This window comes from Pogona vitticeps, chromosome 2, assembly GCF_051106095.1.
Source record: "Pogona vitticeps strain Pit_001003342236 chromosome 2, PviZW2.1, whole genome shotgun sequence".
In the NCBI taxonomy this organism is placed as follows: Eukaryota; Metazoa; Chordata; class Lepidosauria; order Squamata; family Agamidae; genus Pogona; species Pogona vitticeps.
In genome coordinates, this window is record NC_135784.1 from 186,286,350 (window position 1) to 186,308,618 (window position 22,269).

Genomic DNA, 22,269 nt, shown 5'->3' on the forward strand with positions numbered 1-22,269 from the left:
GCAGCAGAACTGCTGGGCGGGCCTCCGCGATTCAAACGCAGGTTCGGGCGGGAAGAGGTTGGCTCGACTCTCCCCCCCCTCCCGCCTGCCCGGTCCGACCCCGGAGGGCGAGCAAGAGGTCGCGACCTGGGAGAGGGGGGGGAGGGGGAGAGAGAGAGAGAGAGAGAGCCTGCAAGGCGCGGAGGCGGCTGCTCCCGAAGGGTGGGTGCAGGGTTTGCCTTCCTGAAAACAGCCGCCCCCCCCTCAGGCGTCCCGGGCCGCTCGATCTGACATGTGGGCTTCTTTCGAAGGCACCTCCTTCCAAGGGAATGCATAAGACTGAAGAGGAAGCTCACAAGTGTTGCAGCCGAGCAGTGGGGAGGGGTGGGGGCTCGCCTCCCACTGACATGGCATGGCGCCCCTCCTTATCTGCGATCAGCCGTCTCGGGCAGCCCTTGGCTATAAAAGGCGTCCGCCTGTGGTGGTGGTGGTGGTGGTGGGGGCTCCCCCTGCGCCTTTGCTGGCCCCTTCCAACCAAAGCCGAAATCTCCGCGAAGGCGACACGCGCGACCCGATGGCGAGTCGCACCTTGACTTCCAAGAGCCCGATCCTCAGGGAATGCTTTGAAGAAGGGAATTGTTCCCTCTCCTGTTGGATTGCTGGGTTCAGGGTTAGTTCACGGGACGGCGACCCCCGCGGAGGCTTGCAAGGGGCAACCCCTCTCGTTAAACGTTTGGCCCGGCTTCCATAGGGGATTCCATGGCGGATTTTGCACTGAACGATTTAAAAAGCAAATTCCTCGCTGTACCTCCCCCTTGATGCAGGAGAGAAGGTAGGTAAATAGAATGAGGCAACCCAGGACTTTGACCCAAGGTGTGAGAACATAAAGGACGCAAACATTTGCTGTGTTGGCTAATTAACAATCTTGATGCAAATTTCAACTCATGGGAGGAGGAGCCTCTTTGACAGGCTGATTTGCGTGGGAGCTGGCAAGTCAGAGGGACTAATTTTCCCAGAGCAGGAAGAGTTCTGGCCTTCTTCCTCTTCTCCCCTTGGCGTGTGGTTAAAGACTCCATTCTGCTTTGTTACCTTCCAAGATCCTGGACCCGTAGGCTGCATCTCTCCAGCCTCCAGATCTTCTCAAGCCAAGTGGGCTGAGGAAACACTCTTTTTTTTTCTACTTTTCCCTTCTACTTTCTCTGTCAACTTTGACCTTATGTTTGCCTGCTGTATTCCTGGAATTTAAGTGAGTAAAATATATTTTTATCTTTTACACTTAAAGTCTTATTGCTTTAACTGCAAGTCTTTGGAGAGGGGGGAATATCAGGAGACTTGAAAAAGGGGGACTTCAGTACAGTAGCTAATTCTGATGTTGGAGAGCTGGCCTTCTGCTGTGCATTGTACTGGGAATTTAAGCAAATTCCCACAATCTCAGCATTCTGCTGAAAGGACATGGGCCTGCCCATAAGTATTTGATGGAAGGGCACAAATCTACCTGCTTTTGAGCACATCTACTGCCTCCAGCGTCTCTCTAGATAAAAGAAAACAAAACAAGGAGTCAGCATGAAATCCATATGGTTATATTGTACCCACCACCTTTAGGGATTTCTTCCCATTCTTCTGTTGTTGTTGTTTAGTCATTAAGTCATGTTCAACTCTTAGTGACCCACCAGGCCCTCCTGTCTTCCACTGCCTCCCAGAGTTTGGTTAAATTCATGTTGGCAGCTTTGATGACACTGTCCAGCCATCTCGTCCTCTGTTGTCCCCTTCTCCTCTTGCCTTCACACTTTACCAATATCAGGGTCTTTTCCAGGGAGTCTTTTCTTCTCATGAGATGGCCAAAGAATTGGGGCCTCAGCTTCAGGGTCTGTCCTTCCAGTGAGCACTCAGGCTTGATTTCCTTTAGAATGGATAGATTTGTTCTCTTTGCAGTCCAGGGGACTCTCAAGAATCTCCTCCAGCACCACAATTCAAAAGCATCAATTCTTTGGTGGTCAGCCTTCTTTATGGTCCAACTCTCACTTCCATACATCACTACTGGAAAAACCATAGCTTTGACTATGTGGACCTTTGTCGGCAAGGTGATGTCTCTCCTTTTTAAGATGCTGTCAAGGTTTGTCATTGCTTTCCTCCCAAGAAACAGGCGCTTTTGATTTCATAGCTGTTGTCACCATCTGCGGTGATCATGGAGCCCAAGAAAGTCAAATCTGTCACTACCTCCATATCTTCCCCTTCTATTTGCCAGGAGGTGGTGGGGCCAGTGGCCATGATCATAGTTTTTGTTTTTGTTTTTTGTTTTTTTGATGTGCTTCAGACCATTTTTGGCGCGCTCCTCTTTCACATTCATTAAGAGGTTCTTTAATTCCTTCTAATTTTCTGCCATCAGAGTGCTATCATCTGCATATTAGAGGTTGTTGATGTTTCTTCCAGCAGTCTTAATTCCGGCTTGGGATTCCTCCAGTTCAGCCTTTCAAATGATGTATTTTACATATAAGTTAAATAAGCCGGGGAACAATATACAGCCTTGTCGTACTCCTTTCCCAATTTGGAACCAATTAGTTGTTCCACATCCAGCTCTAAGTGTTGCTTCCTGTCCCACATACAGATTTCTCAGGGGATAGATAATGTGGTCAGGCACTCCTATTTCTTTAAGGACTTGCCATTCTTCTGTTAGGTCACTGCATACATCAATTTCATATGACCCAAGCTTAGCCAATATATAGGGCAGAGAAGCACTAGATGCCAAAATTGCTGGTGAAAGCACTGCAAATGAGAAAACCAAAGAAAGGAGGAGGGCAGATTGATATTTCACCAGTGCCAAAGATCTAGTGTCTCACAATCTAAGCTTGTGTATGATTACTGAAAAGCAAATTCATTCTGTTTTGAATGGGACTCACTCCAATGTAAATAAGCATTATCAATATTCCTGCTAGATAATTGGGGACTGAAAGACATCCAATATGCCAACATATTCTGAATATTTGTTTGGCTTTTCTCCAAGAATACATGCATGTATAACTGCCTGCCCTCTTCTATGACATGCAAACAGCCTCTCTTTTGCAATGTATTGAAAAGTGTAGAGTTAGAAAAAGTTGTCAGTATGTGACATGTCTCAGAAGCAGTTTCTCCGTTTGTAACACCGACATGCCATTCTCTTAAGAGAACTTGAGGAGCAATTTTAGGCTTTGTGTGTGCATCTCAAAAAATGTAGATTTTTGCCAGCATGAGTCTGGGACTTTAGAGCCAATATTGTGAAAACAGGTTGAGACAAGACAGAGTCAAAAGTAATGATTTACTATCTGTTGAGAGCAGGATGCAGGTGTATTAAGAGGTAATGTAACAAACAAAAGATAACAGGAATTAATGATATACACCAGTATGACGATCACCCAATGAAAATGATTTATTTATTTTTCTTTTGGTAGTGCATCCACAGTCTCTGGACAGTGACCTGTGTCACTCGTCTTTACAAGAGGTAGACAAGCTGCTATTCTCCATTTGGAAAAAGGAAACTGAAAAAACGAAGATCTTCACACAGAGTGTTTCTGCCCCAGCTGAGACTTGAACTTAGGCTTCTGGTTATCAGGCAACAGTAAGCCAGGCTCTCCCTGTTCCTCACTTCTCCAGTCTAACTTGCACCCCAGCAAGGAGCCAAGTACCCTGCTCTATGACATCTGCTCTATAAAATCCTCTAAAGTAGAGAGGTTCTGCTTGAAGGCTTCACTCCTGAAGGCTTCTCCATAAAGGAGTTCTTATAAGGCACACCCTGTTGACATTTCAAAAGCGGCAGGTCCACTGTCACTGGGAAGCAGTGTAACCACCACCTCAAGGCAACAGGAAATGGAGCCTTTATTTGCCCTGCCTGCTTTGGGAAGAGGGGTCCAGGAGCTGCTACTAAATCAAGTCGTGCAGAGAAAGAAACAGAGCAGCATTCTAGGAAAAGAAGGATACACATACAATCTGTTTCAGAGAAGCCACGATTAAAAGGCACCCAGACTCTTTCATTCTTGAATATGCAGAATCCTGATCTTGAGTCTGCAGGATGATAATATTAATGTGTCCGAAGCTGGTAATCTAGAAATAAAAGGGTACAGAATGTATTAAGCCTAGGTTAACATTTGGCCATTAGTTGCAAACCAAGAGAGGAAAACTCTTGGTCATTCACAAGTTTTGGTGCACAATTCCCACCAGCTCCAACTATCATAGCTACAGCTAAGAGATTGTTAGAAGGAGGACAAAAGTTTCTCCATATATACAAATCTCTCTCTTCCAGGAACAGGCGGTTTGATTACCCAACTTCAAGAAACAAGAAAGCTTTTGGATCTCTCCTCTCACCCATTCTCTGAATGTGCCTCAAAATGTTTGTGAAACGAGAAAACAAATTGTCCACTCCACAAAAGTGGCATAAGAATACTGTCTCCTTAAAAGAAGACTAGAAAGTGACAAGTCTTCCATTAATTTGAAAAATTTCCCAGGAATGAAGAAATCTAAATAATTGCAGAATTTCTCAGGTAAACTGTTAGAAATTTGTTATTAAAGCCAGAACTGTCACACATGCAGCTTTTGTTTGTTTTAGGAAGCCTTCCTGAAAAAGAAACAGGATTGTTTCTGTGAAGGAAACCTTGCCTTAGTAATCCTCTTAGTGTAATTTGAGGTTCTCTTGTAGGAATGAGTTTAGACGTTTCTTCATGCAAGGTATTGCCTGATATACTGTTGCTTTGTTATGCATGTGGAGGGCAAACTATGTAACATTCAGTTGCTTCTAGTTGGCAGTTAATGAGTCCCCACTGGGATTTTCAAGTGTGCACCAAGCGCGCCCCTGCGAATCCCAGTACCAGCTTGTTCACAGCAAGCTAGAAGCAACTGAAACGTTATGTTCTTTGCCTTCTGCGCATGTAATGAAGCAGCAGGATTTCAGCCATTGCCTCAGTAGATGATGGCAGCCTCTAGTTTATGCACCTTGCAACAAATAGACTCAGCACTCTGGACAGCAATTTTGCTAACAACTTGGAAAAGTTTGCTTTTCAGACAAAAATTCTCAGAACCCTCAAAGCAGCATACCTAGTGAATGGAGATGAGATGCTAGAGTAATTGCCAAAAAAATAACCTTTCCAAATTCTGGTTCACACTAGTAAGGCCTTTCGGGTGGTGGCTGTGAATATCTGAAAACAGAATGCAGAACCTTTGCTCTGGTGAGTGAGGAAATAATTTATTGATTGATAAGGACCATGTAGTCCTTAGTAATTTCTGTGTATATAGTGTGAAATAAAAATAATTGCAGGAAATGGAGAAATTGGCTGAGATGCAAACTGGGAAGCAGCCAGCTATAGCTGAAATTGGGTTCCAGAGTTAGTCTCCTAGATTACATTGGTTCACCACCATCAACCAGCCAGTGTATTTTCTTCTACATCTGAATGGAGGGGACAGCAACACAGACAGGTCGGGCTAATTTGGCAAAGGATAGCATAAGGCAGTAGCAAACCATTTGGTATCATTAAGTCCAGCCACTATATCTTGTTCCTCTCCTAAAAGAGGCTATGCTATGTATAACAGCCCTAAATAATGATGATACACCACATGCGGGCTAGTCTCCTATGATCTTTCCTGCATTTCTTTCCCATTTAATTAATCATGAATGAACGACCAACTGTAAGAATCTGAACTTGTTCTTATTGCACTTCCCAAGTATTCTAGCTCTCTGCATTTTATATCGTTTATGATTCCTTGGTCATGAGTAATTTGTTTACCATGTCACTGGTCATCTTCTCAGTCAATGAAATTAGCACTCGTATCATATATCCACTATTCAAGTGCTTTCTGTTTTAAAAACTGTGTCTACACTTCTGCTATGCAGAACAACATTGAGGATACATGGCACTGAAAAAGTGGGATTTACCCACAAAAGCTTGCATATTGTATGGTTTTTAAAAAATTTTTATTAGTGGTCTATAAAGGTATCGCCTATTCTTGAATTTGGATTTCGTACTGGCCACACAGCTCCCTCTCTTTTATTTCAGTGGCCTGTTAGATCATGTTCATTATTTCATTTGTTTTACTGAGCAATCTTTGCAGACTATCTGAATTGTGAGCTTCGTAATAACTATTGTCCTGAATACGAGATATTGTTGATAACCTTTCTCTTGGCAATGACACCAGTATCCATCAGGAAGTGCTTCTCTACATTCTTGCAGTACAAACTGAAAAGTAGCGATAAAAGCATGCCTCCTTGTTGAATTCCTCTTGGCGTCTCTACATTCTCTCTCTCGTGTGATTTCAACTTTTTCTACAGCTTTTTATTGTCAGTACAGGTTGCCAATCATTTGAATATCTGCTGAATCAAGATCTTTGTTTGCCAACAATTCCATCCGCTTGCCATGTTGGATTTTCTCCAAGGCTTTCTCATCAGTAAAGCAACCCTATCCACATCCTGGTACATATGGATCCAAATTGTCCTTTGAATCCAAACTGCATGTCTTCTGATTTTTCTTTCCACTTTTTGGCAAATTCTGTAAATTCTATACTGTTGATTACTTAGTTGTTTAATGTATGTGGGAATTTTCCTGTATTTTTAATAATTAATTTCTTTCATTGGAGGTGAACTATAGTGATAGCAGGATTATGAACTGAATTTACTTCAGCTCTAGAATAAATTTTCACCAACTTAATGCTGTTCTGCTATCTCTAATCACCTAGGATATAATTCACAGGGTTTCTTACAGTGCTGTTAGTGCCGTCTTGTGGGAATTTTCACAGGCACTCTGTGCTTGGTAACAATTTGAATGTAGCACTGATGATTACAAGATCTTTTTCATAAGACTCTGTCATTTGTTCTCCAGACTTATTTCATGTTTCTAGTCCATATTTTTCAGGGGAAAAGGTCCACATGCACTTTATTGTTAAAAATCCCTCATTATGAAATACAGGTGTTGCATTTTCATGTTTTATGACAGACACACTGCTGTGTAACAGAAATACTCAGGAAAAGTTAATGAACCAGAGCAGAGCGGAGGACAAGACCATACATTTGAGCCGTAACAACCTCTGTAGCGACGGGATTGCAACGGGACTTTATAAACTCATGTTTACTCAAAAGTGAATCCTATCCAATTTTGCAGAGGGAATCTCACTTGCCCACAGAATTTATTGAAGTTACTTCCTTGGATTACAATTCTCAAAATTTCCCAACGGAGATGGCCACCGTCGTAACTCGATGATTTGTAGAATTGCACTCCAAAGAAGCAATTTTTCTCAGTTCAGTTAGAGTTTCTGTTTTTTGTTTGTTTGTTTATTATTTGGTTTGTTCCCGCCAACCTAGCAGTTCGAAAGCATGCAAATGCGAGTAGATAAATAGGGACCACCTCGGTGGGAAGGTAACAGCGTTCCGTGTCTAAGTCGCACTGGCCATGTGACCACGGAAGATTGTCTTCGGACAAAACGCTGGCTCTATGGCTTGGAAACGGGGATGAGCACCGCCCCCTAGAGTCGAACACGACTGGACAAAAATTATCAAGGGGAACCTTTACCTTTACCTTTACCTTGTTCCTCAAAAGCAGCAGGACAGAGAAGGTCTCAATCTGTGGCTGGAAACGAAAGCCAGTCTCTCTACACCCAATGCAAGCTCCTTACAACCTGGTTGACAACCTACCTCCACTCTGGGTGATGTAACGGACCCACGGCAGAGCCTGGTACCCGCTCTTCTCAATTATCTTCATGTAGCGCACCTGAGTTGAAGGGTGATGCCAAAACAGAAAATGAAAGAAAAGCAAGGCATGTCTGCCTCCTTTAGGTCACCCACCACCGACTACAGTACTTGCTTTCAATGGTACTCCAGCAGTGAGCAGTCTCAGGCTCCCAAAGAATTTTTTCCCCTCCACTGGACAGATCCTGCACTAGAATGCATGCATGCCCACCACAAGCTTCTGTGAAACAACATTAAGAGATTATAAAATGTCTCAAAGGAAGAGAAAGGCCGTGGTAGGACACCTGCTTTGTATTGCAAAGGGTGCCAGGTTCAAACCTGGGCATTTTGTGGAAAGATTCCCCCTTGAAATGCCATAGAACTGCTGCCAGTCAGAGAACTAGAGGAAGCAAGTAAGGCAATGTTCTAAGACCCATAAAGGAAGACAGCCTGATCAGGGAGTAAACTGGCAGAGGATTGGGGGGGGGGGGTTCAAAAGGGAAGGCTGAAGCACAAACAGGGAGCAGACTCAAAGGGAGCCTGACGGCAGGCAAAATAAAAGAGGCACCATATGAAAGAGACTGCAGACACCCTTTTTTTGCCTTTGCGGTCGGAAGAAGAAGGGCATCCTGTAGCTGACACTCCCATCCTTAACTCAGAGGATGGGGTTGCTGCACTCACAATGGGCCATCATTCCCTCCCCTTTCCTTTAATCACATATAACTCACCTGAATTCCAGAGACTGTGAAGTATGGAATCTCAAACCGGACAGAGATGGGTGGCCGGCCCTCCATCTCCTCATTTTCAACACTGGGCAACCCAAAGTGGGCTCTCATCAAGTATTCCTTGCCACCCTGCAACACCAAATGGAAAAAAGGACAGGGCATTAGGTGTGGGGACCATCACCACGAGCACACACATATGACAAGGAGGTATAAATGGATTGGGTGGCAGGATCATCCATAGCAAGAGAACAGAGGCAAGAAAATCCACTTTCAGAATATTTGGGAGTCACTGCAAATCTCACATTTCTTTAAGCTCTAACTAGGATCCAGGGGAGGGGTTCACTACACATTTATAGCAGCCCTATCTGGAAATTCTGGACCAGTGCAAAACCACGGTCCTCCCTCAGAACCACCAGCAGACTCAGAAGAGGACCAGCATAGTCCTCTTACTCCATCCCAAATGCAGCTGAAGAGTTTGAGAGTTATGTCAAATTTTACTGCAGAGATTGGCAAACCTCCAGCTGACTGCGATGTACGAATGATTTATAAGATTCAGGGCTATATGAAGGAAAAGGAAGGGGGCATCCCTCTCACCGGGAACGATTTGATGCTCCAGATGACCATGTCCTTTTCGGGAAAGTATTTTGCACTGCCAATGCTGGTCTTGAACTTGGGCGAATCAGCATCACTTGGGACCGGCACACAGATCTCCACACCATTGGCCACAGATTGCTTCTTGAACTGGCCCTTTGCCTTTCAGAGAAGAAAGCAGGAAGAGAGATCTAGGACTGTTCACATTCGTACATTCCTAACTAAGGGCCATTTTCAGACAGGTATATAGATAGATCTTTGTACGGCTTGGTTTGAATGAAATTACGACATCCACACGTCCTTCTACTTAGATGGTTCCATCCTGCTTTTAAAAAGCTGTCCTGCTCTTTTCTGACAACAGTGCTTGAGGCTTCTGTGGTTTTTTGTTTTTTATTTTGGGTATAATTCAGCACACTCCTGATTATACCTTTGCATACCCTGTACGGTTGGTTATTTCACATTCAAATGGAGCTGTGGATGGTGTTATCTAAGGTGACAACTCTGTGATGTAATACTGTACGTGGGTTGTGACATTAAAAGAACAAATGGAGAAATCAACTATTCTCATCTTTTTGAAATATTTCCCTAAGTGACATAGCGCAATTCTAATACCATGCTAGGGTAGAAGCATTGCTGTTTTGATATGCCACTAACTTTATTGAACAACAAAAAAGAAACGTCACTGTGGTCCACTGAATGATAGCCATGAGACTAGGTGGGGAAGGGGTCTATGTTGACTCCATGGGCTCCACCTCCACAAGGCAGCGCAGCCCCAGGAAAACCCCAACTGAGGAGTAAATGTGGGGGAAAGGGGGTCCTCTGCTTTCCATCTCTCCCAGCTTTCACCCCAATGTTTTCCCTTCACACCACCGCTCTCCTCGGCTGCTGTTGCATCTACCTCCTTCCTCACAGGTAAACCTTGCTCATGAATATACTTGCAGTCCAAAGACCTGTGTGGACCCTTCTCATGGGAAAAGAAAATCTCAAAGGTGAACAGAAGTGAGAGATAAAATATACCAGACTGAAGATAACCTTTTAAGTGCAAAAGCAGACCATTCCAAATTCCCCTGTCTGTTCAGGCTCAAAGATTCTTTTGGACAGGAAAGACAGCTAAAGCAGTCGTGCAAAGTTTGAGCTCTAACATGAAGGTGGCTCGGAGCTCAGAACCGCTTTCACTCTTATTGTCTGTTCATTGCCCAAAAGAACCTGCATGCTCCACATATACATAGATAAACTTGAGGCTTTTGATTACAGTGGTGCCTCGCTTAGCGAGTGCACCGTATAGCGATGTTTCCGTATAGCGATCCCTTTTTCGGGATCGCTATACGGAAACATACCCGATCTTCGCAATGGGGAAAACCCGCATTGCGAAGATCAGGTATTGCGGCGGCCATTTTGGAGCCGCCGAACAGCTGTTCGGCGGCTCCAAAATGGCCGCCGGAAGCCCGGAAATGGCTGCCGGCAGCCGTTTTCACGCCCTGCCCTCACTTAGCGAGGGCGCGAAAATGGCTGCCGGCAAGGGGAATCCTCGCTGAACGGGTAAGTAAGCAAGGTATTGGAACGCATTAAACTAAGTTTAATGCGTTTCAATACCTTTTCCCTACCCATTTAGCGACGATTCCGCATAGCGAGGTTAATCCGGAACGGATTAACCTCGCTATGCGGGGCACCACTGTAGTTTGAGTTATCCCTCAGTATAAACAAAATCTATGGCAACAAATATTCAAGAATCATGAACTCACTTTATCTGAAGCTGGTCTGAGGTTTTGTTGTTTTGCTTTATTGCACAGCCCCTATGATATCTGGAGGCAGGAGGGGGGCTTTGGCTTATTAGCAGAGCCCTTCCTTGCTTTGCATACAGAAGGTCCCAAGTTAAAACCTCTTGGAGAAGTAGGGCAAGGAAACTAGAATCTTATCTACAACTCTGGAGAGTCACCTCCAATCAATTTCAACAAGCCTGGGCTAAGCCACCACTAGTGGTTTGACTCCGTTTACAGGAGCTTCCCGTGTTCTTATCTTTTAAAGCAATTCACCTTAACCATGATCTCCACTCGGCTATGAGAGAACTTCTCAATGACAGACTCAATCCAGATGAGAGGTTTCACCTAAAGAAAGAAAATACCAGAGTTTAGAGAAGAACTGGGCAGACTTCAGCTTTCTTTTCAAAAATCCTGAGATCCACCATCTAGAACCTAAGAGAAAAGCCATGAATCTGAAGCATTTTAAAGGCCTGAACTCGGTGAAAATCACAGTTCTTTCTCTTCCACAAATATTAAGTCAATAGAAGGCAAGAACACGTCTGAGAGAAGGAAAGGCATCTTGAACTTGCTTTCTCCTTTGTGGTCTGCCTCGGACTATTAGCCCTAAGCAGTGTCGGGTTTTATTTAGATTCATGTGAGGAATAGAGATTCAGAAAGGGGGAAATATTTGCAAAGTGCTTGAAGTGTACGAGATGATTGTTCAACATTATATACAAGAGTTACAGATATTCTTGCACTATAACTTCTATCGGTTGTAGCCAACACGGCCAATGGTGATAAACTACTAGAGAGAAACATACAAACATAGGAAGGGCTGCCCATTGTCTGATTATTGTTGATCCATTATGGTGGTAGACTGAAGATGTCTCAATATATGGGAACTTCTCACCCCTGCAGAGTCAGCCGCCCATAGCTGTGACTCAATATCACATGCTTCCAAAACAAAGAAGTAGATCATTAAACTAACTGGACACATTTCCTGCTGTCCTTCTTGCAAGAGACGGTGTCATCTCTAGTGGCCCAAGGGATTGTACATCATGAAGAAGAAGGCAGTCTAGGGAAATCAGGTAGCAACTGCTACCTCAAATCCATAAACACAGGATATACCTCTGCACCCCTCCCCCCCAGGGCAGAAGGAAGCATTGGATCATCCTAGCACAGCCTTTGCTAGAGCTAGAATCCAAGACGTACCTGTGTGTTCAATCGATAGGACATGAGCTCAAAATCTCCATCTGGTGGGATGAAGGAAATGGTGCGGTCATTGTCAAAACGAGACAGTCGCACACACTGGTGGAACTTCACATCTTCCAGTTCCACAGACTTATTTTTTCCACCTAGATGAAAAAGTGGCAGTTGTCACAAGGGGGAAAATGAAGCTCAGGCTCTCAGAGAGCTACAGCTATCACGTTTATGGCTAAGAAATGCCTTTCATGGCTAAGAAATAATTGCCATCCTTGTGTGACAAACAGGCATAAAAAATTAGAGTCCTCAGCTTCAAAATACAGAAACCTAGGAATGGGATGTAATAAAAGTGTGCCCAGTTATAACATATATTTGGAGGGGGGGAGAAAACAGGGGTACTTTCCTTCTCTCCCCCCCCCCATTATACAAGATCTCAACTAAAAGTTTAAGAAAGTTAAACAGATGATCTGGATATTTTGCTCTTAACCCTAAATGTCTGGAAGCAGCTCTGATGTCCCAGATTTGAGGAGATGCCTAGAAGCTCTCATCTTTATCATAAATTTGACACTAATGTTTAAAATTAGGCTCCTGAACTCAGATCACTGGCAGCCAGTATGATGTAATGGATGGTGTCAGGATGCCTCAGGAGACCTGGATTCAAATCCCCTCTCAGACACAGAAACTCATGGGGGTGTAGCAATAGTAATTCCACTCCTTGAATATTTCACATACCTGAAAAACCTTATTAAAGTCACCATAAATTAGAAATCCCTTGACAGCTGATAACAAATTGAAAATCCCCAACATGATGTAAACCCCTAATAATCTCCCCCTGTCATGTCTGCTGCCAGCCAGGCCTGGTGCTTCTTTAAGACAAGATCTGCTCTTGCCGGCCAGTCCTTCCCTGGATGCTCTTCAGCATCCCGAGTTACTTACGTCCTGTGATTTCAAAGAGCACCCTGTCATTAAGGCCCAAGCGCAGTTCTGGCATGCCTGAGAGGAAGACTTTCAGCTTGATTGAGCCCACAATCTCACTCAGCAGGACATTTCCATTAGCATTGACCTGAAAAAACAAAAACAAATCAATCAAACAAAAACACAAGAGCATGTTTTGTGCCTGGGGTGTGTATGTGTGTATGTGTGTGTCACCCGTCTCCCACAAGAAGTGTGGCTTCTCCTTTCCCATGATAAGACAGTTGTTGGCAATTAGAAAGCATTTCTGTGCAGCTATTCACTGTTTTTCTCCTTAGCTAGGGTTGACAGACATCTGGCAAAAGGAGGACATGTCCTCCTTTTTAGCCTAATGTCCTCCATCCAGCAGTCAAAGCTAAAAACCTTTAAAATGTCCGGCTTTGTTCTACATGGCCTTCCTCCTCCTCCTCTTCATCTTACCCAAGGAAAAAACAGATGGTTTGGAACCAAGGGGACACCGTAATGAAGAATTGTTTTGTAAGGACGGAACTGAACCCATCATGGAATCATGCCATAGTCTTTTTTTTTTTTTAACGGGCAAAAGTCCTGTGATCACAGGGCACCTGTTTCGTTCTTCGTCTCCCCAGTTGCTAGGAAGGAGGCTGATACCAGTTGCTCAGGTCAGGTAAGAAACGGGGAGGGGCAGCGGCGCTCTTTAGAGTTGGCTCCCTCCTTCAGCAGCAGCTTTTGTGAACCAAAGGAGTGGTTCTGAAGAGAAAGGTGTCTTTCAGAGCTTGGGAACCTGTGGCCTTCCGGGTGGTGTTGAAACCCAACATCCGTTATGCCAACATTAAAGTAAATAATTTTTTTCCCCAAAAAATCTGCTAATGGGGGACTGTAGAGCAACTTCTGGAGTGTCTAAGCAGGGAGATTATATTTTTAAAGGAATATATTTTTGTGCAAGCTGGCAGCCTAATAATACCAGTTGCTCTATTTTAACTTTGTTGGTGATATAATATTTATTTTTTTAACATGACTGTTTCTTGGTCGGTCCACTAAGAAACATTTATTGGCAGTTATTGTAATAAGTTGTATTGATTGTGGGTTTCATCCAGAACGATTGAAATGAAACATCCAATATGTCCTCCTCTGTCCTCTTTTTTTGTCTTTTGATGTCCTCCTTTTGATACCCATATATCTGGCAACCCTATCCTTAGCGGATTCACCATGGAAAGAAGAAAGCTAGAAGAACAGGGTAAGGGAGGTTTATGAGAGGACAATGACAATGTCTTTGAACGAGGCCTGGAAATAGCAGGATAAAATCCTCATCTGGAACTTCACATGCTTTGCAACATTCTCTATTCTCTTTCTCTATGGACAATGCAGCAGGAAAGATTGGTGGGGGTCATCTCGGAGCAAATGGAGGTGGTGGCCTGCTCACTTCTCCTCTGCCACTGCTAAGTGGAAAGTGGCCACTTTTTTTGGAAGATCAGCCTCCAGTTTTTCTGCTAACTCACTTTTCTCCTTAGAGGGGGTAGAATGGAACTACTGGGAAGGGACAAGGCAGAGGAAGATGCAGATCAGTGTATGACAGGGCGTCATGGCTGCTTCCTCCAGTGACCAATGCTACAGGGTGCACCATCCAGGGAAGGCAAGCAAGCCAGCATACTGGATGGGTGAACAAGAGAGAGGAGGTTGAAGCCGACACACTTGTCTCTTACTTGCACACGCCTCTGCCCTGGAAAGTGGGTGGTGGGACACTGGAGGAAAGGGCCTGGTGGTGGTGGGAGGGGAGGGGAGGTTCAAAGGCTTGCTGGCTGGAGTGGCTCCCCTCCCCCTTTGTTCCTCTTCAGAGCAGAAGGATTTAAAGGCCACACTGATGATAACACTATATGCATGTATATTTATACAGTATAGAGTTTTCTATACATACCTATTCACTTTACTACAACTGTACACTTAAAACAAGATAGGGCAGAGGATTTGTACAACTGTGACCAGACCAAAAAATTACAACGTATTTCTTGGTTATTGCCTGGGCCTCTACAAATCCCCTTCATATATCTTATTACCTCTGGCCACAGGTAAGGCTGTTGGACCCCGTGCTGACTCACCAGCAGATTGACAGATTCAATGACATCTATGAAGACTTCATTCTTCTTATATTTGATACCTTCTGATCTCCAGGAGACTGCATTGGTGACAGTGGCTGGAACAGAGGATTTGTGTGTGTCCAGCTTGTTGCCCTGCTGAGTGATGTACCTGTGATGGGATGAGAAAGAGCAACAGCAAGATTGATTTTTATTTGTTTTATTTAAGATCTAGAGCCACCTCCTGAAGGGCAGTTTCCTCTTTTTCCTAGCAAGGTGTCCCATCTGCACTTCCACCTAACATGGCAGGGCATTTTTGTTCCACTAGTGCTACCCTGTTCCCCCGAAAATGAGACCTAGCCTGAAAATAAGCCCTAGTATGATTTTTCAGGATGCTCATAATATAAGCCCTAACCCCAAAATAAGCCCTAGTTAAGTGAAAGCCTGCCCTTCACCATTGTGCAGCAACCAGAAGAAGAAGATATGACTATATTTGAATAAACGTAGATTGTTGTACATGAAAAAAAATCCCCCCAAAATAAGCCCTAATGCATTTTTGGAGCAAAAATTAATAAAGTATAAGACCCTGTCTTATTTTCGGGGAAACACAGTAGTAAAGAAACAGAGTATCAACAAAACTTGATGTTGGCTGTCGTAAAGGTCATGGCACACACAGACCTAAAAAAAGTTACATTTTGGACTACAATCCCTCAGCCAGCATTTTACTGCTGGGCCTCAGTGTCAATTCCTACCATTGGCATACCATTTTTATGTAACACTTCTAAACATTATAATTATTATGTAGAATCAAGTCAATTTTGACTTGTGGTAACCTTTTCCAGCATTTTTAGGAATAAATTATTCAGAAGTGATTCACCATTTCTTTCTTCTAGGGACACTTCTGGAACTGTACACATTGCCCAAGGCTGCACAGGCTGTTTCTTCTCCTGGCGGGCAAAATGAGGAATCAAATACCCAACTTCTAGCTCCACAGCCAGATGCCCACCTCACTGAGCTACCCAAGTAGCTTCACAACATAAGGAGACCCTCAAAATGTTCTCACCAAAGTAGATACTGAAACAACTAAATTCAGACACAGGGATTTTATGCCTCCTGAAACATTTTGTTCCACCCAGATTCCTGTGGGTGTAGTTTTCAGATCATGCCAAGTGATTTGCATGGTGGCAGAAAAACAGATAAAAATCATGGGGGCAAATAAGGTGGCCGAGTGACTCACTCCTGCAAAATTTTACTGTCGGTTGTCTGGGGAAACCCAAAGTCCATCAGCTCATCCAGTAGTTCATACACAATAACAAAATTGTCACGAATGCTCTCTTCCTCCAGCTCCTTGAAGTATTCAGTAAAGACCTGACAAGCAGAGAATAGAAAAATTCCCCAGCTGGACTTCAGTATGAAGAAACGGTCTGACAACTTACTCAGTAATACTGTTGTAACATGGCCTTTTGACATTTTATTATGAAACAAAGTATTGAAAGGTTGAAGGTATCATCATATTCTCATGGCAAAAGTCTTGAAATTTTGCAGCCCTAATAGCCAAATTCTGCAACTGGAATACAGTGGACCCTTGACTTACAGACGGCTTGACTTACAGACTTTTTGAGTTACAGACTTCTCTGGCCGCAAAATTTAGGTTTGACTTGCAGCCTGAGAATTGACTTACAAACCAGAAAAAAACCAAAATGGAACAAAAACGGCCTGTTACGGGATTAATCGGTTTTCAATGCACTGTAGGTCAATGGAGACTTGACCTATAGACTTTTTGACTTGAGAACCACCTTCCAATACGGATTAAGTTCTCAAGTCAAGCCCCCACTGTAAAATACAGATGTAGAAAATCTATTTTGGGGCAATTGGGAGCTAACAAACCACATACAGTATCTGCGATTCACTCAGTCTGTAACACTTCATTTTTACACTGAGTCTAAACCACAGATATTGTGGCCTCCACACCTGATCAGATTTTGGGGTGTGTGTGTGTTTCTTTTCACTTTTGTTTGTTTGCTTTCAGCACCACTGAACCTGCTGAAGAAGTCTCAGCAATTCAGAAGCTTGTCCTTTAAAAAAAATTAACAAATTGCCTAGCTATGGATTTTGACACTTTCTCACTGACTAGCCTGGCTCTGTTTTGCTTTGCTTTTCTGTAATAAGATTTTTATATTTAAAGTGTTCTGATATCTAGACAGTGCCAGGTAAATATCTTTGTTTTCATTGTCTCTTAAATATTTGATCTGCTTTAAGTCTATGCTAATATATTATCAACATCACCATTACCATTCTCCTAGTTCTCTAATTTTAACATTTAATTATAAATATGGTAAGTATAAAATACATTTTCCTGAAGATGTCTGAACAGTAAAAAAAAAAATCAGAACAAAACATATGCAATTCCACTGAAACCAAAGAGGTTAAATACATACAAAGTTCATCCTTCTCATATTAACTCTGACTTATTTATATTCTTAGTTGTAATATAGTTTACAGTAATGTATACATTTATACCAATGTTTAAACAATCATTATTCTTTTTTGTGCTGTAACCTTGCCTTTTGAAAGCTTATGAACTCTTATTCAGTAATATCCAGCCCTTAATGCTTTAGGACCTTGATATTAAAACAATTGCCCATTTGACGCACTCCTCCCAAACCACAATGTTAAGAGTGGCTACGCTGAGAGAGGCCAAAAAGACAACAATGAGAAATCAGGCCTTCTCCGTGGTGGCCCCTACTCTGTAGAACAAAGTTTCATCCAAGGTTCACCAGGCCGGCTCTGTCCCCCTGTCTTAAAGGAAACTGCTACAGACAGAACTTTATAAAGTGGCCTTCAAAAACATATCCCCTGCTACTGTGTACTTTCATTTTGAAATTTGTTTTTTTATTCGTTGGTTATCGCCAAATTGTTTCGGCTTGTATGTGGGTGGTGTTTGGGTGTTGAGTGGGGGCTCACTAGTCAATTTTGCGAAAGGCCCAGAGCAGTGGGAGTCACTAAGAGGGTCAGCATAGAAGTTAAATAAATAAATAATATTCTGTGGCAAATGTTGTTACCCCATTCTTTTAAGGATGACACTTCTTGCTTCCCCCCCCCAATATTCTGTTGTTAATATTCAAGCTCAGATCAACCATCTGTAATCATCCTTTGAACTTTAGAGTCTACCAATCCATTTAAATTGCCCAGTAATACAAACACTGGATGCATTGGTAATTTATATCCTTAAAATGTTCTGCACTGTCTCAGACAAAAACATTTTATGCGTTTTCATACATGTCCAAATTTCGCTTCTTCTTTACCACACCTCCAACAAATTGCATTGGTTAAGTTATTCATCTTCTGCAATGTATATAGTGTTAAATGCTCTCTATATAAATGACCTTGTAGACTTTTTCATCCCTACACAGGATAGCCAGCCCCTCACTTTTTTCGGTTCCAAGGTATAAAGCGCTTGACCTACCTCGTTTCCTCCCGAATCCCAGCCAGTGACTACTTACCTCTACCACTTTGTAAAGAAATGAATACACCAGCGAGGCATTCGCATTCTTCATGGTGAGGGCCACCACTACATAAAAGGTACAGGCATTGATAAGGAAAAAGAAAAGCCCTCAGGGTGCTGGGCTAGAGACCCACGTTCTAGGGCAATGATGCCAAATCTTTTTGAGCCCGAGTGCCCAAACTGCAACACAAAACCAACTTGTTTATTTCAAAGTGCCAACACTGCAATTTAAACCTGAATACTGTACTGAAGTTTTAGTTTAGAAAAAACAACTGACCCTGCTCTGCAAGGGTTAAATGCTTGGTTGTTGTCGTTTTCCCCCAAGGTCTCAGTATTAACAGAGAAATAGTGGCCACCATTGCACCCTTCTGCTTGACCACTGCACCAGCAGAGGGGAGTGCCAAAATCTGAGATCAGAGGATGGGTATTTGTCGATTGTGACTCATGGCTCACATGCCCACAGAGAGGGCTCTGCATGCCATAGGTTTGCCATCGCTACTCTAGGGAATTCTCTCCTCCCCCCCAACCACCCCTTGCCCCTATGTATGTTGGCTAAGGAGACAGAAAGCAACAGCTGAAGACAGCAGAGAAGACTAATGCATGTCTAAAGGGGCAGCAGGACATCCATGGCTCAACATTCCAGCCTGTGTGTACAGTAAGTTTTTGTGTTCTGCAAGTTTCATTTTCCTGAACAGTGCAGCAGTAGCTGCACCCTTTGCAGGTCTACTTCATGCTCTCCATTTGCCACAGGAAAGCATATAGACTGATTCTTGCAAAATGCAGCACTTACATTTGTTTGCGGGTTCAATACTTTTAGTTGAAGTTCCCTTGTTCTCAAGACCAAGTCTGAAGAGGCAACAGAACTTCTCCATCCTAATTTTATCTCTTGTATCCACATGCTTAAGTCTATTTTACACGCAGTCACTGGAAGATCTCTCATGCGTTTCCACCCAATAACATCTGTTGGGCTATGCCAAATTTCATTCTATAATTCAGGAGTACAGATTGACTTCATTCATTTGAATGGAATTGTGAACACAATCAGCGATTTTCAGCTTTTCTTACAATCGGAATAACTGGGATTATATGGCACGTGTAGAGGTCTGAATCCTATAACTGGTGTAAGATGAATATCATATGTCTCAGTGGAAAATTGTCACTAGTTCAGAGGTCAGTGGTTTTATTTCTTTTCACACACCAATTGTGTGAATTGGCACATGATAAAAAATGGAAACACTGATTTCTTAAATAGTGACCAATCATCACTTAAATTTATGCTAGCATATCTGGTTGTGGAGCCAGAGGTTGTGAGTTCAGTTCCTCATTGTGCCTCCTTGACAAGGGCTGGACTCAATGATCAATAGGGTCCCTTCCAGCTCTGCAGTTCTAAGATGATGATGATGATTAAATATTCAGTTTTAGGAGGTATAGCTTATCAGAAAGACATATTATATTGCTATGTATTTTCTATAATTTTCGGTGAGAAAGGCCTCAACACAACATCCTCATCATATAAAATGAATGATGTGGAGAGAGTGGGTAGAAAAAATATGTTTATTCTCTCTTCATACTGGGGGTGTTACTGTGAATTCATTGTGCTGTGAATTCAGGACAAGAGAAGACCTCTATGATTAATTAACATGGGAGCAAAACTACCACAAACTTGGAATATAGGGAAAAATTAATGAAGAATAAATCTCTCCGGGATTTGACTTGACCAATACCACTTAAAAGAGTGCAAAATTCTTTTCAGGAAGCAAGAATATCTTGTGGTTCCTTCAAAGTAAATAAATGTCAACTTATTTTATTTCCTTAAAAAATAAAGGATTTGAATGTGTTTTCAGGATTGCTTTGGTTTACCATTTCTCAGAGCATTTCCACAAAGACATCTGTAGTACAAACCTTTCTGCTTTGTTCTTGACTGAAATGATGAATAACCATTGTAACCTGTAGGTGGTGTGGTGACCCATTTCCTACCTGTGCCTATTTTTAATTCTGACTTGTGGCTATTCTTTTCAGGGTTTTCTACATAAAAAGTGTTCATAAGTGGTTTGCCACTACCTTTTTCTGGCTGCAGCCTTGAACTATAAAACCTAGACTGATCTTCTAACATTCTTTAGTGCTCTCCAGGAGCCAGCAGATATTTGCAATGTGATCTTGAGTGCCTCTTCCTTCAGCTTGGACATGAGGCATTTCTCACTCCTTATAAGGTAAAGACCTTTGTTGAAATACCTTGAGAATCACTTTACTTGAATGAGAAATGAAAGCAATGATCCCGTAGTTACTGCAGTCCTTGGCTTTTCCTTTCTTAAGGATTGGAATGTATATTGAGTGTTTCCAGTCTGTGAGCCGTTTTTGACATATTGTTGACATATTTGCTGACATATTTTATTAGAATTTTGCGGATTCATTCTCTGTGGCTTGAACAGATCTATCAGTATACCATCTACCTCTGGTGATTTATTACTTCCTAATGCTTTCAGGTAGGGACGTGGTGACGCTGCGGGTTAAACCACAGAAGCCTCTGTGCTGCAAGGTCAGAAGACCAGCAGTCATATGATCGAATCCACGCAATGAAGTGAGCTCTCATTGCTTGTCCCTGCTCCTGCCAACCTAGCAGTTCGGAAGTATGCAAATGCAAATAAATAAATCAGTACCACCACATTGGGAAGGTAACGGCGTTCTGTGTCCAGTCGTGCTAGCCACGTGACCACGAAAACTGTCTACAGACAAATGCTGGCTCTATGTCTTGAAGACAGGGGTGAGCACCGCCCCCTAGAGTTGGACACGACTGGACTAAATGTCAAGGGAAACCTTTACCTAATGCTTTCAGAGCAGCTTTCATTTCACTTTCTAGAACTGCAGCTCTATTTCAGGAGAACAACCCTCTCTAATGAAAAGTCTTTGGTTCATGCTCATTCTTCCCCTAAGGCAGTTGTTCCCAACGCAGTGTCCCCAAATATTATTGGACTAAAATTCCCAGAAGCCTTCACCACTAGCTGTGTTAGCCAGGACTTCTGGGATTTGTAGTCCAAAAACTACTGAGAACCCACGGCTGGGAACAACTGCCCTAAAGGAAAGAGACAGTTTCCTCTCTTGTCTTTATTTCTGATTGAATTTAGGACTTAAAATCTTTGCTTTATTGTAAGATGAATATAGCATATGTATGCAACAATGGCACCTGGTGTGGTGTAGAGGGTAGTGTCAGACTAGGACTCAGAAGACCTCGGTTCAAATCACCACTCTGCCATGGTGTCAAGACATTGGAAAATGAGGGGATGATGATTTCAGTTGTCCTTTGAAAAACAGGCTTGTTAGCTTGTGTGTGGAATGAGCAGGCCAGCAGAAGGAGGAAATTTTCCCATTAACTGGCAAGCTTTGTCATCTGTGTCTTATCTGCATGAAAATAAATTTTCAAGGCCAAAAACTCAGTCCTGGTACAATCTAATTGTCAAAGCTGGTTTCAGCTGAAGTGAAGGCAGCGGGAGAGTGCAAAGTTACTTTGGAGAAGCTACCCTCCCCTTTAAGAAAGTTTGGGACGATCTGAGGTCTGACTGGTGAATTTCCTTCAAACGTCTAAAAAGTGGAATTATGGGTATATAAATGGAAAGGGTTTGCTTAGTTTAACCTAATCTGTCTCAGGAAATAGGTGTGCTTACCAGCTCTTCTGCTGCATGATATCTATCTGCACATGCTCTGGAACCATGCTGAAGTTCTGCTAGAATATGAGTATTAACATAGGATAGTTAGCTTTCTTATTTTCTGTTTAAATCGTTCTGGAGTTTCTTTGCCTTGAGATCTTTCGAATGCTTATTTGCTCCACAACTCTTTTGACTGCTTCTGAATT

At 42.8% G+C, this 22,269-nt stretch overlaps 1 protein-coding gene and 1 long non-coding RNA gene across 6 annotated transcripts in view; one reads left to right on the top strand and one right to left on the bottom strand.

Annotated features, from left to right (window-relative positions):
* On the top strand, window positions 1–9,531 carry LOC110077985 (uncharacterized). Of its 3 annotated transcripts, none has more exons than XR_012084152.2 (4): window positions 1–811; window positions 3,405–3,571; window positions 4,253–4,490; window positions 6,269–9,531. It is a non-coding gene; the product is annotated as an uncharacterized LOC110077985 (long non-coding RNA). The 3 variants fall into 3 exon arrangements; XR_012084154.2 differs by having other exon boundaries at window positions 6,288–9,531; XR_012084153.2 differs by lacking the exon at window positions 1–811 and adding an exon at window positions 824–1,225.
* Window positions 3,359–22,269, bottom strand: part of AP1M2 (adaptor related protein complex 1 subunit mu 2) — a 25,665-nt gene continuing 6,754 nt past the window's right edge. For 2 of the 3 annotated variants that reach the window (XM_072991638.2, XM_020791631.3), the window contains 10 exons: window positions 18,421–18,488; window positions 16,155–16,285; window positions 14,942–15,089; window positions 12,852–12,978; window positions 11,925–12,067; window positions 11,007–11,078; window positions 8,977–9,135; window positions 8,386–8,511; window positions 7,625–7,700; window positions 3,359–4,053 (listed from right to left, as the gene is read on the bottom strand). In XM_072991638.2, coding sequence (XP_072847739.1) covers window positions 4,031–4,053; window positions 7,625–7,700; window positions 8,386–8,511; window positions 8,977–9,135; window positions 11,007–11,078; window positions 11,925–12,067; window positions 12,852–12,978; window positions 14,942–15,089; window positions 16,155–16,285; window positions 18,421–18,474 — 1,059 coding nt within the window. In that variant the 5' untranslated portion in view covers window positions 18,475–18,488 and the 3' untranslated portion in view covers window positions 3,359–4,030. The remainder of the gene's footprint in view (window positions 4,054–7,624; window positions 7,701–8,385; window positions 8,512–8,976; window positions 9,136–11,006; window positions 11,079–11,924; window positions 12,068–12,851; window positions 12,979–14,941; window positions 15,090–16,154; window positions 16,286–18,420; window positions 18,489–22,269) is intronic. The other variant, XM_072991639.2, reaches the window with a different exon arrangement.